General features: G+C 38.5%; 1 protein-coding gene across 1 annotated transcript in view; it reads right to left on the reverse strand.

The window, feature by feature from the left end:
- Nucleotides 1-9,402: 9,402 nt before the first annotated feature.
- The window catches only part of CLIC6 (chloride intracellular channel 6), a 40,393-nt gene continuing 30,529 nt past the window's right edge, over nucleotides 9,403-19,266 (reverse strand). Inside the window, exons 6-7 of the mRNA XM_054974111.1 lie at nucleotides 10,658-10,839; nucleotides 9,403-9,564 (exon numbers count right to left, since the gene is read on the reverse strand). Coding sequence (XP_054830086.1) covers nucleotides 9,403-9,564; nucleotides 10,658-10,839 — 344 coding nt within the window. The remainder of the gene's footprint in view (nucleotides 9,565-10,657; nucleotides 10,840-19,266) is intronic.

Below are 19,266 nucleotides of genomic sequence, written 5' to 3' on the forward strand. Positions count from 1 at the left end.
ACAAACTTCTTTATAATAAATAGGTTGTATTTAATGAATAAATCCCTTTATTGGTTGGTAGTGTCAATTCCAAAGAATTGGCTGAGATAAAAAGTCAATTAATTTACCCCTCTTCCAAAATTCAAGACAAGATGATTGCCAACACCATGCATAGTGAACAAGGGCACCACAAAATGGCAATCGCAAAATTAATGCCTTTAGATCACTTGAAGAAGCAAGCCAAATCACAATATCTTGTAGTAGGGTGGCATAGTATAGTGGCTATTAACACACTTTGACTGCATAACCCAGATTTACATCAATCAACAAAAAATGGCTACTTTTGGAATGCCAATTAATTTGAACAGTAATATCACAGGTAAAAGCATGCAAGTTGAAGAAATACCTGTTCTCTATCCAACTCTCACTTTAATTTTGCTTCAGTATTTCCTGCACGTAATCTTTAATATACATCGTTGCCCCTTCATATACACAAGTAGTTAATTTATAAGAGGCTTGTACACCAGTGTTAGAATAGATAGATAGTTATGCTGATGGAGGGAGTTGCACAAAGACTCTCATTAGTATAAGAAACTGGAGATGCAGCTTCATATCAGCAGACTAAATGAGGAGCTACGTTGTAACCAAATTATTCCAATGGTACTTGTAATTACAAGTTAATAAAGCTAGTCCTCTGTTGTCTTTTTTTGAATGACTTATTAAAACACATGTCTGCCTAGCTGCATGAATCTGTAACATGGGAATTAAATTCCAGTGAAATAATTACAAAATACTTACAAAGAATATGCTTAGAACTGGATTGTAAACTGGATGTACACTGAGAGCTAGAGTAATGGACTAGGATCTGGGCAACCCAGGTTCGAATCTCCACTCCGCCATGAAAGCTCACTAGGTGACCTCAGGCCAGTCACACCCTCTAAGCCTAACCTTCCTCACAGGGTTTGTTGTGAGAAAAAATGGAGGAGAATGATCACGTTGGGTCCCCATTGGGGAGGAAAGAGGGTTGTAAATGAAGTAAAATAAAAATTAAAACATTAAAAATGTACTTCTTAGGGCTGAGTGAGATGTTACATTAAATATGTGGCTACTACTGAAAATGGCAGCTGTAATGTCTCTGTAATGCTTTGAAGGACTTGTCTGTGCTCTAAATGTATGCCATTCTGTGATTCCTTGCTCTGTATCATTATTGCTAGAAGAGGTGGTGCATGCAGAATATTTTAACATCAGGACAAGTTCTAGTAGACATTACAACTGAAGAGGGTAGCAAGATACCCTGCTGCTGTTTTGGGTAGCACATACATGTTTTAACATAACATGGTAAGATGAATTGGTCATTCAAATAATGTTAACTGATGGACATTGTGATTTGTTAGGAACAAGGAAATAATTAGTACTGTTGATTAAGTCATGGCAGTCAAGGGGAAGGGGAAAGGTGTGCAGTCCAGGGCAAACCATTCCTGAGAAGCAGTGTGTTGTAGTTGTTAGAATGAGGGACTAGTCTATGGAAACCATTCAGCCATGAAACTTCCTGGGTGACCTTGGCCCAGTCTCTGTAAAACACTGGGTTGGTGAAAGCATCAAGTAGAGCCCTGGAAGCCACCCTCATCTCTTTGGAGGAAGGGTGGGATAAAAAAGTAATGGATAGATGCAGGGCTTTTTTTCAGCCGGACCACAGTGGAATGGAGTTCCGGCACCTCTTGAAAATGGTCACATGACCAGTGGCCCCGCCCCCTGATCTCCAAGCAGAGGGGAGTTTAGATCACTCTCTGTGCCAAGATCAGGGGGCGGGGCCACTGGCCATGTGACCATTTTCACTGAAGGCAATTTAAACTTTAAAAAACTCCCCCCTTGTTCCAGCTGACCCAAAGTGATGTCATTGCACAGTCCCGGAAGCATGCACACACTTTGCGTGTGTGCATGTGGTACCAGGGGCACCACCTCCCACCAGGAGTTACCCCCTGTGCTGGCAACCCACTGAGTTCCACCAGCTCTTTTCCCAGAAAAAAAACCCTGGATAGATGTGTTTCTTAAACTTCTCATTACTTGTGGAACAGTGCCTTTCCAATTGTTATATCATTTCACAGGTCTCCCCATGTACTAGCATGGGGAGTCGTAATAGTATAACCCACTATTTTTATAGAAATTTACTATATAATTTTTATTTTTTGCATTTCAGCTTATGCCAAGATGTTTGGGAAGACAATCAAAACGGTAAGAAATGGCAATTGTTTTTTTTCTAAAATCAACCAGTATCCCAATAACCAGAAGAATTATCTCTTTTAACAGAGAGCTACTTAAAGATGCATTCCCTACCACAAATCTGGTGAGCTCCCTGGCATACATGGAATGCCTGTGGATATAAGCTCTCCTTTTATATTTAGTGGACATGCCAGCCTTGAGTATCCACAAGGATGTATGCAAAGAGCTCCTCCTTCCACTGAAATTAATCAGATAACACTGCAAATGTGGGAGCTACAACACATCCCTTCAAAACCAGCACATCAAAAATTTTGTAGTTTTTCTGGTTTATGTTCATCTTTACTCTTGTGTGCTTCATTTTGGACAGGAAGGGTTAGATGACCCTCAGTCTAGTCCCCCTTTCTCTCGTGAAGAAGCAGTTGTGGATTTTCTGGAAATACATCCTTTAAGTGGGAAGAATTTTAGGAAAGCAACACCACTGGCTTCCAAGAAATCAAAGAAAAGAGGTACATCATCCAGGAGAAAAATTGTGTTCCTTCTCACATTGTAAAATGGGGCCCTTTGGTAACTAAAATACTGCAGACTTGGTTAGTCCGTGATCCTACATTTTGCATAAGGGAAAGATATAAAAACTCACAATGAGGCCTAGATAATATTGAGAGGTTGATTTGTCAGCTCACACAACCTCAATTTGCATCACCATGGGGTTGGGGCGGGGGAGGTGGAGGTTTCACCCTTCAACCTGGAATGAGCTCTATCTGCTTTCACAAGTGGAAAAATTACCTTTAAAACTTTCCCTTTTTAAAATCATAACAAAGCAATGTGCCCAGTTTTGGCTGAGTGGAGGCTGACAGTTTAAACTCGCCGTTCCCTTTCCTGCAAGAGCAAACTGAGGCTGTCCATTTTCATTTAAAGATGGGCAGAGATATGAGATTGTCTTCTCCTCTGTTCGGGTTGCAAATTGTCACATTTGCAGCAGTAGAGGGAGGAAGGGAAGTGCCTGCAATCTGGCACCAGACATGTACATTTCATGCATAAATTCTTGGGACTCTTGGTATATTCCAAGATAGCATTACTCCAGAACATGCCGATCTTGGAGGTACGTCAGACAAGAGGCCAATAGAACTCCCCTGGTTTTATGTTTGGGGCATTTGTTTTGGGCTAAGGCTGTGGGAATACAGACATACAAAACCATAATCAAATCTCCATATGCTTAAAATATTGAAAAGTGAAAATAAAATTTCCAGAAAGGAGGGAGCAGAGAGAGTAGAGAATATAAAATATGCCCAGAATAAGCAAATACCCAGATTTCAGAGAGGCTCATGCATATTTATTTTAACATGCTTTTTTTTTCTGTTGCAGCTTGTTTTTGGAAGTACTGCGTTCAAAGCAAGTAGAGTTTTTTTTTTAAATGAACCAACGAACCATTCTGGTGATTAAGTCTGACAAAGAAACCTTCTGATCCTGAAGACCTTCTCTATAGAGAAGACTCAGCACAGACTAAGTACACTTAGCTATCTGACCATATTTGCTTTGAGTAAATATATACTTAAAAGGCTCCTGACAGTATTTAAGATGAATGACAATTATTTTTTATTTAAAACAGTAATATAATAAAATGATTTTATAAAAACAATGCTACATAAAATAATAAGTACTTGGGAAATTTTGTGGCCAATGTCAGGCCTGCCAGACTTTATTCAGGATGTTGGGGAGGGGGGGAGAGATAAATGGCAAGGAAGCCTCTATTACTCTTGTACAGACATAGAATATGCTTCCTCTTCACTTTCAAAAAGTATTTTGGGCACAGGAATACTAAAGGTAGAGGTAAAAAACAGAAAAGGAATTAAAGGAGGGCTAGTGTTTTGTAGTGGTTAGAGAAGCGTGCCCAACCATTTTGAGCCTAAGGGCAGCTTTGGAATTTTGAGACAGGGGGGTGAGTGCCATCCCAAAATGGCTGCAACAGTTACAAGAGGTGTAGCCAAACCTAGAACAGCTACTGCAGAAGATGTAGCCAAATGTGATCACCTCCATCTTCAGTTTGCAAAAGAATTACAGAAAAGGAATGAAAAGGAATGAAAGTATGAAGGGGGAGGGAAGAAGATTTGGGGTTTGAAAAGAAATCTGGGAAAGCCTGAGGGGGGAATGAACTGAACCATACAGCGATTAAGCAAGGTCTGGGTGCTTACCACTACTACTTAGCCTTCAGCAACTGCAACTCTATTATAGCTATGGAAAACACTTTTTAAAAATAAGAGCAGTCGACAACTTCCATGCCCACTGTCTGATAAGCTCAGTAGGCTCCAGGGAAAGTACTGGTAGGCACCATGGCACCAAAGGGAACCATATTGGGGAACCTTGGGTAAGATTGTTGGAGTAGGATCTGGGAAACCCAGATTCAAATCCCTACTCTGCCATGGAAGCTTGCTAGGTGACCTTGGGCCTGTCATACATTTCAGCCTAACTTATCTAACAGGAGTGTGGTAAGGATAAAATGCAAGAGAAGAGATCAATGGAAGCTCCTTTGGGCCCCCATTAGAGAGAAAGGAGACATATAAATAAAGTAAAACAAAAATACAAAACACCAGCATCCCAGCTGAGGTAGAGATTTGGTAGCCTATACAAGTATGCTAGTTTCTTACCACCACCACCACCAACCACACATTGTTGCTTTTCTTCATGTAGGGTTCTGGCAACTTCTACTGGGGTTCACAGATTTCTTGTGACCCCACATATTTCTCTTGCAATTTTATTTATTTTATTTAGAACATTTCTATGCCTCCTTTGTACCTAAATAGGGTCTACAAGGTGGCAAACATCAAAATATTTCAACATGGAAACCACATTTAAAATATATATAAAATAATTCAATAAAAACATGTAAGTACACATAATGCCAAAACCAGTGAGTAGGGCCAATAACAAGTTATTGAAATAAATGAAACAAATGAAAAAAGTCTTCACCTACTGGTGGTAGACAATAGAGAAAGACAGATGAATCTCTGGGAAGACAGTTTTGAAGTTTTGGTGCCACAACTGATAAACCCTTTCTCTTGCTTCCGAAGATTACCAAAGTGTATGGGTAGGTTCAAGGAGAAGGTGCTCATAACCCCAAGCCATAGAGGGCTTTAAAGGTCAATACCAGTACCTTGAATTGAGCCTGGAAACAAACTGGGAACCAGTGTAGATGGAACAAGACTGGAATGATGTCTCTGTGAGCAGAACTACAAGTGACAAAAGGCACAGATTGGACACTTGTCTGCTTCCCTCAAGTTTTGATGGGAAATGTAGGCATCCTGGTCTCGCAGATTCGCTCTCTGACTGCTGTCCAATGGACTTTTCAACTGTCACTTGTCCAACATTCCGCCGAGCTGCCTACATTTCCCATCAAAACTTGAGGGAAGCTGACAAGTGTCCAATCTGTGCCTTTTGTCACTTGTGGTTCTGCTGTGTGACCCACCCACTCCAGTCAACATTCTGACCGCTGCAGTCTGTACCAGCTGTAGCTTCCAGACAGTGTTAATGAGTATTCACAGTATCAATGTTAAATTCATGAATCACTTTCAGTGGTAACCATCACTTATATAATAAACGCTGAAGGCCAAGTGCCTTCTTGCTTGGTTCCTGTCGCTATATTGATAAGGAGCAATGATGACTAGGTAAAGGTAAAGGTAGTCCCCTGTGCAAGCACCGAGTCATTACTGACCCATGGGGAGATGTCATATCACGACGTTTTCTTGGCGGACTTTTGTTATGGGGTGGTTTGCCACTGCCTTCTCCAGTCATCTACACTTTACTTCCAGGAAACTGGGCGCTCATTTTACTGACCTCGGAAGGATGAAAGGCTGAGTCAACCTTGAGCCGGTTACTTGAACCCGGCTTCTGACAGGATTGAACTCAGGTCATGAGCAGAGCTTGGGCTGCAGTAATGACTAAGGATAGCAATTTAGATATCCAGGTTAATTATCTGAATTAATACAATTATCTCAGTGCAGGAAGGTAATGCTAACCAAGCACTATATAAACACATTCAGTTCCATGGGTTGAATCCAAACCATTTTAGTTCCATTCTATTCTGCTCACATAACGTCTTTCCCTGCCTTTTCCTCCTTGTTGCAGCCCACTATTCTTCCCAAAATGTTCATCCTAGGGATTAGGGGCCACCCAGGAACACAATGGAGAGCAAGGCGAGGCAGACGACTACTTTGGAAGCAAGCTCATTGAAATAATATCCCAAACATTTCCCCTTTCCTCCTTCTCTGTTCTGATATTATGGAATGTCTTGCCATTAACAAATCTTTGATAACAATCAAAGTACAAGGGCATTAGGCCATGAATGGCTTTAAAGGTATTAACTGTGAACTGAGCCTGAAGCAGACTGGGTAACTAGTGGAGCTAACACTGCACTGGTGTGATATGTTCCAGGCAGCTGGCCCCAGACAGACTTGCTGCCACATTTGTACCAACTGAAGCTTCCAAGACATCTTCAAAGGTAGCTGCTTGTAAAGCACATTACAGTAGTCCAATCTGGACATGGATCAGTGTCACAAGATCAGCAGAGTCTAAATGAAGGGCTAACTTGTGAAGCAACAATTGAAAGTATTTTATATATCTTTTTTTAAAACTATCAATGATGGTATCTTTATGGTGTAGATAAAGAACTTCTGAGCTGCAAGTCTGCTTTCTTGTTTTAGTATATTATTATTTTTTTTAAGAATTTTATTTAAAAAGAAAAAGACAATAGAAAGTGCATGAAAAAGCTCTGATAATATACAAAGTGGTAGATTTAGGCTACAAAAGTTGTTAGTCGCCCTCTGGAAGACCAAGATATACAAGCTTTAACTAAATGAATTTTCACCCTTTTCCCCAAAATATAAGCATCAGTACACACAAAAAACCAAACAAAGTGTAACATATTTAAGTCAGAATTTGTGTATTTTCACTTCAAATTTGTAAGGCATAGTAAATGGCTACAGTGATTATATGTGCAGTCTAAATGTATGCACACACAGTTCTGAACATGGAGAGAAACAATATTTGTTGTGTGCTAAATTATCAAATTTATTCTTTATATGCTAAAACAGGTTAGGTTTTAAACAGATTATCTTTACAGGTGGAAACTCAAGTATTATTTCCTGACTGTACAGCACAGAAGAGCATGCCTTAAAAGTAGAAAATATACCCTGTAATAAAATTGATAAGAAAAGTAGACATCCTCTTGATATGAAGTTGATTTCCTATTCTAAAATCAGTATAACAAATATACACTTCAATCAGTCATATTCAGTAAAGTGACGTTCACACAGAGAACCTTGTCTCCATTGCATTAAATGGAGAGAATTTCTAGAAGCTGCAGTATATCTTGGTATGGTTTGATACTGGTGTGTAATGTTTACATCTAGGGAATCATATATTCTGCTTTCCTTTCCATACTGAACATATGTTTTCAGTGTCCTAAAAGCAAGAACCCATGTCTTTGCTACTAGTCAGTTCATTTTTGTTCAGGTCCTCCAAATGAATCCTGTACCAAAAAGGAGGGTAAAGGCCATCCTGTTGCTCAGATTTAAGTCTAACCATTACTTGATGGCTGCACCATGTATTAATGAGCCAACACCATGAACAAAACTTCTATACCACTCAAACATAATGCACTGAAGCGCTGAGCAATCAAGTGATGCATGTGCGTGCATGCTTGCACCAAAACTTTGGCTCTGATCTCCAAAGTTTCCCACTTGTTAAACCCTTCATTAATTCCAAGTTTTCTTCATTCCTTGGATCACCAAAGTGAGATAATAGTTATTGTCTGGACCATCCCTGCTGAGGCAAACCTGGTAGAGGCACAGAATACAAAAACTGTAGCAGAGAGAGGGAGAACTTATCAAAGGATGGGATTTGTTTGGAGTAGCAGGTGAGGCACCTCTTTGATTTGCATTCAGCTGACCTGGCTTTCCATTATTTAGGAAGACCAGAATAGTGTAGATGAGATTTTGTTTTATGAGTAGTTATGTTTATTTTCTTGACAGAAAAATATTAGATGATTTCATCCAAAAAGACTTCAGTCAATAAGGAAATTTGGCAATAGCTCTGAAGTAAAACAAAAATCATAGAACTTTAAGAAGTAGGTATTGAACACCCATGTAGCCTGCTAGATTCCTGCAGTATCAGAATAACAAGAATGTGAGCTAGGGATCAGCCCTGGAATCATTGCAGTAATATTAAGTGCCTGTGAACTTGTAGAGGCTGGTCTTTTTTCACCACTGATTAACCATTACCACGCCCAACATCAGAAATTAGGAATAGCAGTGTTCAGGACAAAGTGGCTAGCTTGCAAGTAGATTTAAGTTCCAGCAATGTTATTTACAGAACTCTTGCCACAGTACTGTAGTTTCAATATTGCCCACATAGCATTGTTGGTAGTCCTCATCCTATAAACCTATGAGCTGATACAGAAAATCTCAGAACTGTAAACCACTTCACACAATATTTAGACAGGTGCTTGCAGCATGTTTGAAAGGGAAATGCTTGTTGACAAACATGTCCAGGAGACAACTTGTCTGAGGTTCAAGAGAGGATATGATAGAAATACTTTTTAAATGTATGAAGTAGCACTGAGCAAAAAATAATAATAATGCACTCTACAGATTAAAACATGTAGGCATTCTGCCTTTGTATAAAAAACAGATTTACCAAACTTACTCAATACAGTGGGAGCAATCTACATGTGAAAGGGGGGTGTCTTCTGCAAGCAGATTAGCTGCTGAATGACAGAACAGACAACCACATATGGTTGTTCTGATTGCACCATAACACCATATCAAAAATTCCTAGACAGCAGCTTGTTCACAAGGACTGCTAATTCCTCTGCTATGTTTGTTATGCTCTGAATCTTTGTAAATATTCTTTACATTTATTACCACTCTAAAAATTGCAATTGCTATTTAATCTAGATTTCAATATTTCTAAAAATCTTTTAAAGTTTTGATCCAGTACCTAAATACCATACAAATAACATTTGTGTGTGCCATTCACAGAGCTGTAAGCTGATATGTATACAAAGATGCTATTCTTCAGTGTGTAGATCAATAAAACTATTAGGCTGAGACAACTGGACAGGATCATAACTTAAAATCTTGTGTGTCCTCTTGACTTCGCTGTTTTTTCATCAAACATACTTAAGAAATACAGAAATAGAACATTCTTGATTTATTTCATTCTTTTTGCAACATTCAGATAGGCAAACTCTATTTCCCGATCAGCAGGGCAAGTATTTGTAAATTCATCTCTTGCATATGCATTGTTCAAATATCTCCAAATTCCAGTCATTTCAGAGGGAAACTCAAAATTTCTATATTTCTTTGCAACAACCTTAAAAGAAGATAATAGAAGAAACCATTAGCCATGTGTATAAGTAATTCATAGAAAGTTTAATATTTATGTATTTATTTATGTATTTATTTATTGGCTCCAATAATACAAATACATTGCATTGTTAATTGGATGTTCCACTCCTGTTAATTGTATTAACTTACTCTGCATAATCTGCCTTAATTCCTAGTGCGAAAGCAGTCTATAAATAATGTAAATAAAATAAATAATTCCTCCTTAATTTCCCAATTGTTACAGAAGAAAAAAAGAACAATAGGAAAATAATATAGAATTAACAGAATTATAGCTACATAGATCAAGATGGGTAGCCATGTTAGCCCGTCTGTAGCAGTAGAGAAGAGCAACAGTCCAGTAGCACCTATAAGACTAGCAACATTTGTGGTAGGGTATGAGCTTTCCTGAGTCTGACTCAAATGAGCTGTGACTCAGGAAAGCTCATACCCTACCACAAATTTTGTTAGTCTTATACATCTGAAGAAGTGAGCCTGTGACTCAGGAAAGCTCATACGTTACCACACATTTTGTCAGTCTTATACATCCGAAGAAGTGAGCCTGTGACTCAGGAAAGCTCATACGTTACCACACATTTTGTCAGTCTTATAGGTGCTGCTGCTGCACTTTTCTACTGCTATAGTTATATAGGTTGTGTGATCATGAAATAAACATTTTAAGTAAATAAAAGCATGATGGCACTGATGGGTAGTTTCGGCCCAAGGAAATAAAAGTTTTAATGGAATGGAAGTTTCCTGTTTAGGCTCAACCCTTCCCCCATTTAAATGCATACCTTGAACCTGAAGGTGAGGGACAAAATATTTTTTTAAATAAATAAAACTATCTCACATAATAAAACGTGATATAAATTTGGGTTGAAATTAAAATACTTTAATAAATGCCTTTCTGACAAATTTGGCAGAAACACCAAATTTACATATGTAAACAGAACTTGCAGTATTCAACTACCACACTGCCAATAGTATGGGAGTTATTCTACCCATTCTCCTCTCCACTCATTTTATGACTTTATAGTGCAAGGGTATGCAAGCAAGATAAATGGGGTGGGAAGAATTCAGACCTTGATGATATGAAGTTTTGGCAAGAGATTGCAATCTGCTAATGTGAGCTCATCATTATCCAGGAATTTCCTTCTGGAAACAGTAAGTTCTTCAGTACTATTAACATCAATTTCTTCAGGAAAGGGGTCATTTAAGTAGTCATTCAGTTTTCTTAAAGCCTTAAGCAACGATTTTTCCAAATCTAAAATGAAATTTAAAAAAAAATACATCAAAATAATACATCTCTTGAAGGACGCTTCCTTCCCAAACAGACCCACTCATGAATTGAGATGGGCAGAAACTGAAATATGAACCAAAATTTGGCACGAACCATGCCGGTTCATGGTTCGCAAACCGGCAGTTCGTCAGAGCCCATTTCTGACAAACCGCTACGAACTTTAGGCTGGTTCGTTTGGTTTTTTTTTTTGTCACTGCAGACAGCCTGGCACTGATCAATCAGTTTCCTAGGCAACAGGGGATGGACTTTCTGCAGACCTTCGGCTGACCCAGAAGCGGCCTTCTACTGGCCTGGAAATGACCTTCTGCTGACCCAGAAGTGACGATTCGCTGACCTGGATGTGATGTTTTGATGAACCAAACAAACTGGTTCGCGAACCAGGGCAGGTTCGTGAAAGTTCATGGTTCATGAAATGCCACAAATCGCACGGTTAGTTTTTTTGCCAGTTCGTGCCCATCTCTACTCACTAAGCGAAGTTGGCTTTTCAAGAGGTCCAGTGAGCTTCTGCTACATCTTTGACTTTCTCCCTAGCAGCAACAGTAGGAGAGCAACTGCTCAAGGAAGAGGAAACAAGAAAAAGGTTCCCGTGTTGAACCACAATTTCAAAATCTATAATGCCTTCACCTAACTGATGTGAATGAATGAGATAATTTATATGTCACTGCACAAGTCCCTTACAAATACATCAATACGATTCAATACATAAATACAAATATCATAACAACAAGTGTACATTTAATCAGGAAAGCCCCGGAGCATAATGCATTAGCAGTTCTTTTGCAGTTCGTTTGCGGTTCAACCCAAATGGGTAAGTTGATGCCGCTCGTACCCTAGGAGGCAAGGGGACCTCCAAAAAGGCTAACGGTCAGCTGGCATGTCTAAGAACTTGCTATCCGTCCGGCCCCTGTAGGGTAAACTAACACCGTTCGTTCCCTTATGACAGGGAGAGCTCCAACCTAGTTCGCAGGCAATTGGTGTTTCCAAAAACGTTTCCAGGTTTTTGGAAACGCCAATTGCCTACGAACTAGGTCGGAGCTCTCCCTGTCATAAGGGAACGAACGGCGTTAGTTTACCCTACTGGGGCCGGACGGATAGCAAGTTCTTAGACACGCCAGCTGACCACTAGCCTTTTTGGAGGTCCCCTTGCCTCCTAGGGTACAAGCGGCATCAACTTACCCATTTGGGTTGACTTCCGGTTTGGGATGCATGAAGGTCTAATGCAGCTCTAAGAGCTGAGCTGTCCGGGCTGCTGTTTTGGAGGCTAGACGGGCGAGGATTTGCCCGTAGCCAACTGTTCTCCAGCGGAGAACAGGTGGAGAATGCTCAAGAACCTGAGGGAGCATTGATCTCGGGCGAGGGGGGGTCCTGAGCAACGGACTCTCTCCCGTCCCTTGAGGTCCCACCCGAAGAAAGGTTTTGCCAAGATCTCTACAGCAGTTTTGGAGCCAATTTGGTTGGCATAAGACCTGCATGCCCAAGCTTCATACAGGGACAAGGGGACTTGAAGTGAATTGAATATAGAAACAGTGATTACAACCTGCGAAAACGACTAAGAAGGTAAAGATTACTATCTCTTGAAACGGGACAGATTGCTTTAAGAAACAAAGTACTAAAGGAAATTTAAAAACTGCCACAGATTGATTATAACGAGGGGAAGTTCCGGCAAGAAATTTTTTTTAAAAAGGACTATGTATAACGGAGTTAGTAGAGAAAGCTGATTATTGTTTACATACCTGCGGAGAGTAAGAGATAGTGGACTGTGGGAAAGTCTCAACATCGCGAGAACTGCTGTGTGTGGCAGAGGAACAGGAAATACGTCAGAACAATAGAGAAGCTGGAGAGAAGTGGCCTTTTCTATGTGACAGGAAGTAGAAGATCGCCATTTTGAAGAAGGGAAAGGTTGTGGCTTCAGCGGAAGAGGAAGTAGGCCATCTTGGATTAGAAGTATAGTTGAAATAACCATAGAGAAAAGACGCCCGACATTTTGGACTGTGTAAATGTGTTTTTTTTTCCTTAAAGGAATAGATCAAATTTGGGACTTTTAAAAGTAAAAGTATATAAAGTTAAACGCCACGGAGTTAAGAAAAAGAGCGGACTCATGGGAGCGAGGCAAAGCTAGCCCCACGATGTCGAAAAAGGAGTGGCAAGCAGCAATTGAAAGTTTGGATAAAAAAGTTTCAGAAGGAAACAAAGAAGTTAAAGATATGATACAAGAGATGGCAAAAGAGTTTAAAGAGACACTTAAGAAGGAATTGGCGGAACTGACTAAAGGTATGGAAAAAATACAAAACGACTTGCAAGCCACACAGCAAAGAGTTAATGTAGTAGAAAATGCAATGGACACTTTAGCAGACATGCAACGAACTGAGATGAGGGCGATGAGAGGCAGAATGGCTGTAGCAGAAAGTAAACATATGGAGAAACAACTGAGATTTCGTGGTTTGCCGGAAAGTGAAGGAAAATCTGCCCAAGAACAGATTACAGAAGTTTTGGCTGGATACCTGGGGAAAGAGGAAGAAGAAATTGCGGCTTTCCTAGATGTGGTATACAGAATAAATTCAAGATTCGCGACCCAGAGGAAATTACCAAGAGACATGATTGTGCAATTCACGACTAGAAACACAAGAGAAATTATTGTGAGTAAAGAATTCCAGGACCCATTGGAGGTCGATGGAAAGGTGGTGATTATTATGAAGGAATTGCCCAGATCGGTGCTGTTAGATCGCAAAAAATATAAAGATTTAGTCCAGATTTTGAAGGACATGAAGATAAGATATAGATGGGAAATACCAGAAGGACTGTCCTTCGAATTTGGAGGAGCTAAAAAGCGCATCAGATCTGAATTGGAGATGGAAAAGTTCATTAGGGATAATGTAAAGGACTTACCAACAACAAGATTATGATTATGGAGTGCAAAATAATATCTTGGAATGTAAATGGACTTAACTCGCCTAATAAGAGGAAAAATATCTTCCACTGGCTATTAAAACAAAAATGTGACATTGTATGTTTGCAAGAAACCCATATTAAAAAGCAAGATATAAAGTATTTAAAGTTTGCAAAATTGGGAAGTGAATTTGTGGCTGCTTCAAAAAAAAAGAAAAAAGGTGTGGTGTTGTATATAAAAGAAGAATTACAGCCAAAATTAGTAGTGAGCGATGTGGAAGCCAGATATTTAGCAGTGGAAATTATGTGGAATTTAAAAAAGGTGTTGGTGATTGGAATATATGCACCTAATGGAGCAAAAGAAAAATTTTTGAGTACTTGGGAAAACAACTGGATGAACTATCTTATGATCAGATAATTTTAGCTGGAGACTTCAATGGAGTTACCAACTTGGATGAAGATAAGAAATCAGGAACTGCACAAAAGAAAAGAGGATTACTACCAAAGTCTTTTTTCGCAATAAAGGAACAAGAGACTTTAGAAGACGTGTGGAGGAGACAGAACCCCAAAACTAGACAATATACATTTTATTCTGCAAGACATTTTACTTTATCACGAATTGACATGATCTGGGCCTCCAAAGACTTAGTGTTATGGACTAAAGATGTGGAAATAATGCCTATGGTAGGCTCAGATCACAACCCAATTATGTGGAGATTTGGGAAAAGAAATAAAAGAAAAGGATGGAGAATAAATGAAGATCTTTTGCATGAAGAAGAAAACATTGAGTTGTTACGAAGAGAGACCAGATTCTTTATACAACATAATACGAATAAGGAAGTTTCGATTAATAAGGTATGGGACACTTATAAAGCAGTGACTAGAGGCATACTAATGGATTTAAATGAAAGAGTTAGAAGGAAAAAAGAGGAGAAGAGGTTAGAGATTATGGAGAAAATAAAAGCCAAAGAGATTCAACTTAAGAAGAGACCAGGAAAAAAGAAGATATATCAGGATATTAAAATCCTACAAGAACAATTGACGGCAATGAATAACAAGGAATGGGAATGGAATCTTAAGAGAATGAACCAGAAGTCGTTTGAGGGTGCAAACAAGCCTGGGAAATATTTGGTGTGGCAACTGAAGAAAACAAAAGAGAAGAGAATCATAAATAAAATTTGTGAGGAGAATAAGACATATTTGGAACAGGCAGCCATTAGTAGAGCTTTTTTAAAATTTTATGCAAAGCTGTACCAAAAAAAGGAAGTGAATAAAGACTCTATAACGAGGTATTTGGAAAAGATGAAGCTCCCTGCAATTTCTGAAAGCTGGAGAGAAAAATTGAATAGGGAAGTGACGGAGGAGGAAATAAAAGAGGCAATTCAGTCAACAAAATTAGGAAAGGCACCAGGTCCGGATGGACTAACAGCTAAATTCTATAAAGTAATGGCTAATGAACTGGCGCCTTTCCTGAAAGAAGTGATTAATGGAGTCATGAGAGATCAGAGGATCCCCGATACTTGGGGAGAAGCTAATATATCATTGATTCCTAAGGAGGGACAGGATTTGACCAATGTTAAAAATTATAGACCAATTTCGTTGCTGAACAATGATTACAAAATCTTTGCGAAGATTTTGGCTGAGAGAATAAAAGGATGGATGTCTGAATTTATTGCGGAGGAGCAAGCTGGATTTTTGCCAAATAGACAAATCAAAGACAACTTAAGGACAGTTATAAATGCTATTGAATACTATGATAAGCGTTGTGATAGAGAAGTTGGTTTCTTCTTCGCGGACGCTGAAAAAGCATTTGACAACTTGAACTGGGACTTTATGTTTGCCACTACGGAGAAGCTGCAAATGGGAGAAAAGTTCATACGAGCAGTGAAAGAAATTTATAGGGACCAGAGTGCAGCAATTGTGGTGAATGATGATGTGACTAAAAAATTAACAATAGGTAAAGGTACAAGACAGGGTTGCCCTTTGTCACCATTGTTGTTTATTTTGGTTTTGGAAATATTGATGATTCAGATATGGGAAGCTGATGCAATCCGAGGAATAAAAATAAAAGAGTTTTCCTACAAGGTCAGAGCATTTGCGGATGATATAATGTTAATTGTGGATGACCCAATTGAGAACATGCCAAAGGTAATGGAGAAAATAAAGGAATTTGGAGATTTGGCAGGATTTTATGTAAATAAAAGGAAGTCAAAGATACTATGTAAGAATATGACTAAACAGAAACAACAAGAACTAATGGAAATAACGGACTGTGAAGTAACAAATAAGGTGAAATATCTTGGTATTGAACTAACTGTGAAAAACATAGACTTATTTAAGAATAACTATGAGAAATTGTGGATACAAATAGAGCGAGACTTGATAAAATGGAATAAGTTGAATTTGTCATGGTTGGGACGAATTGCAGCAGTAAAGATGAATGTATTGCCAAGAGTGATGTTCTTGTTACAAACAATTCCAATTATCCGAGACTCCAAACAATTCGAAAAATGGCAAAGGAAAATATCGGACTTTGTGTGGGCAGGCAAGAAACCTCGTGTGAAAATGAAAGTATTGCAGGACGCTAAAGAGAGAGGTGGAATGCAGCTGCCCAATCTAAGACTATATCACAAAGCAATATGTTTGGCATGGATAAAAGAATGGATGACGTTGAAAAACCGCAAGTTATTGGCTTTGGAGGGATACAAAAAACATTTGGATGGCATGCATATTTGTGGTACGATAAAGTAAAAGCAGACTCTATGTTTATACACCACTATATCCGGAGAAGCCTCTTCACAATTTGGAAGAAGTATAAAAATTACCTACAAGAAGGAATTCCTTCTTGGGTGGTTCCGTATGAAGTAATAGATCCGAGAGCTGCTGATAATGAGCAGCAATGTTTAACCTACAAGGAGATAACTCGAGTAGAATTTTCAAAATCAGAATAAAAACAGAAGAAGAGCTGTCTCCATGTTATGGATGGTTTCAATATAGACAGATCAGAGATCTTTACAATTCGGACTGTTTGAAAGGAGGAATAAGAATGGAGAATTCAGAATTAGAAGATGTAATTTTTCAAGAAGGTAAAAAGGAAATTTCAAGGATTTATAAAGTACTTTTAAAATGGTTTACAGAGGATGAAACAGTAAAAGTCCAGATGGTGAAGTGGGCTATAAATTTTCACAAAGAAATAACAATGGAGGCGTGGGAATACCTGTGGAAAACGACTTTGAAGATTACAACATGTACAAGTATTAAAGAGAATGTCTACAAAATGATTTATCGTTGGTACTTGACACCAAAGAAAATTGCGCTAGGAAATATTAATATGTCGAATAAATGCTGGAAATGTAAAAAACATGAAGGATCATTATACCACATGTGGTGGACTTGTGAGGTAGCGAAGCAATACTGGGGAGATATAATTGAAGTAATTAATGAGGTTTTGCAAACCCAAATAAATAAGAACCCAGAATTGCTGCTACTGAACTTGGGAATGGAAGATGTTCCAATGCAGTATAGAACATTGTTATTTTGCTTGATTACAGCAGCAAGACTTTTATATGCGCAGAAATGGAAAGTACAAGAAATACCAACTACAGAAGATTGGATTTATAAATTGCTGTACATGGCTGAGATGGACAAAATGACAAGAAAACTTAAAGATCTTGATCCAGGACAATTTAATGCAGATTGGGAGAAATTGAAACAATATCTAGAAAAACAATGGGACATGAAAGGGAAACTGTGGCAGTTCGAGAATTATTGAAATGTAATAGAAGAAGAAGAGAGAAGTGACTTTACCGGGAAAGGGGGAATATAATTATAGAAATCTAAGCTACTATTGGGGTTATGATAAAAGTAAAAATTATAGAGTATTAAATAATAGATGTTTTACTATGGATACATAAGATATATAAGATTAAGCTAGCTAGATATTATGTACAATATATAGTTTAAGTAAAGAGTATATAATAGATATTTGAGTATAACAGTTACCTTATAGACTTAAAATAAGCTCAGAACAAGAAAAAGTAAAAGATGGGTGTGTAATAGAATATTAGAGTTTAAGTTAATATTAGAATCAGGAGGATTGTGGAAAGTAAAGAGTTTAGATAATCGGAAAGTAAAATGGATGTAATGTTATATTTTTAATATCTTGATTGCTAATATATATGATTATGCTAGCATTATTTTAGGTAGAATATATGGTTTACCTGAGGTATTTAAAGGGAAACTTGTACCATAGAGATATAGAGATATTTTTAGTAGAGATTTAATAAACTTAGAGAAAAGAGTATTAAGTGTGTGTTTAATAGGGTATATGAGATATTAAGTAATTAAGTAATAAAATAGACTAAGGGTTGGAAAACTGTTGGAAGTCAACTAAAAAGGGGGGAGGAAAGGGAGGGGGTTAGAAATAGACTTACAAGGGGGTAATGAATGTACTGAATGATATTATAATCTAATCCAATAAAAAAAAATTTAAAAAAAAACTTACCCATTTGGGTTGAACCGCAAACGAACTGCAAAAGAACTGCTAATGCATTATGCTCCGGGGCTTTCCTGATTAAATGTATACTTGTTGTTATGATATTTGTATTTATGTATTGGGTCCTATTGATGTATTGATGTATTTGTAAGGGACTTGTGCAGTGACATATAAATTATCTCGTTCATTCACATCAGTTAAGTGAAGGCATTATAGATTTTGAAATTGTGGTTCAACACGGGAACCTTTTTCTTGTTTCCTCTTCCTTGAGCAGTTGCTCTCCTACTGTTGGTGCTTTCTTAGGAAGTTTCCCTCTTAGTTGTTGGTTTCTCCTAGCAGCACCTGCTATGAATGCGGGTTACTCTGATGCTAAAATAATACAAGTTTATTTGCTGGAATTGGTAATCAGATCCCCAGGTGCATAAAAAGGGAGCAAATGGCATTTTTAGGATGATGCATAACCTGGGAAAACTGGGCAGGCAGCTTACTCAGAGGTGGGACAGGGATTGACTCATTCATTTATGCAAGGAATACAGGGGATGTTCTGCAGAGTGTAAGATAAATCTATTATTGTACAGTTTTATGTTATGTTTTTTTTCTAGTGAACCTTGCTGTTCCTTCCTTTGCTGTAAAATATTTCCTAACTAAATGTGCTCCCTTCTTAATTAGCTGTTTAATGAAATAAAACTCTCTTAGAATCTAAAGTTTCTGTACCTCGGGGGAGCAGAAATCCCTTCAAATCACGTAAGCACAGACTGTTCAGCCATGAAAAGACAGTCCTGAGAGGACAGCTCTACCTCTAGCTGGGAAAGAGGGGGGAACAAGCAGCCAGGAAGAGTGCACACCTCACACATGCACACCTAACTGAGGTGGACAAGAACAATCTCTTCCAGTATTATACTGGGAGAATTCCATTAACTGTAACTTCTTTGCTAGTCTTGGCTGCTACCTTAGTACTGAATGGAGCCCAAACTGGAGTTTCCCCACAAATCCTGTTTCTTTGGTAATTT

The sequence above is a fragment of the Eublepharis macularius genome, chromosome 3 (genome assembly GCF_028583425.1).
Source record: "Eublepharis macularius isolate TG4126 chromosome 3, MPM_Emac_v1.0, whole genome shotgun sequence".
Lineage (NCBI taxonomy): Eukaryota > Metazoa > Chordata > Lepidosauria > Squamata > Eublepharidae > Eublepharis > Eublepharis macularius.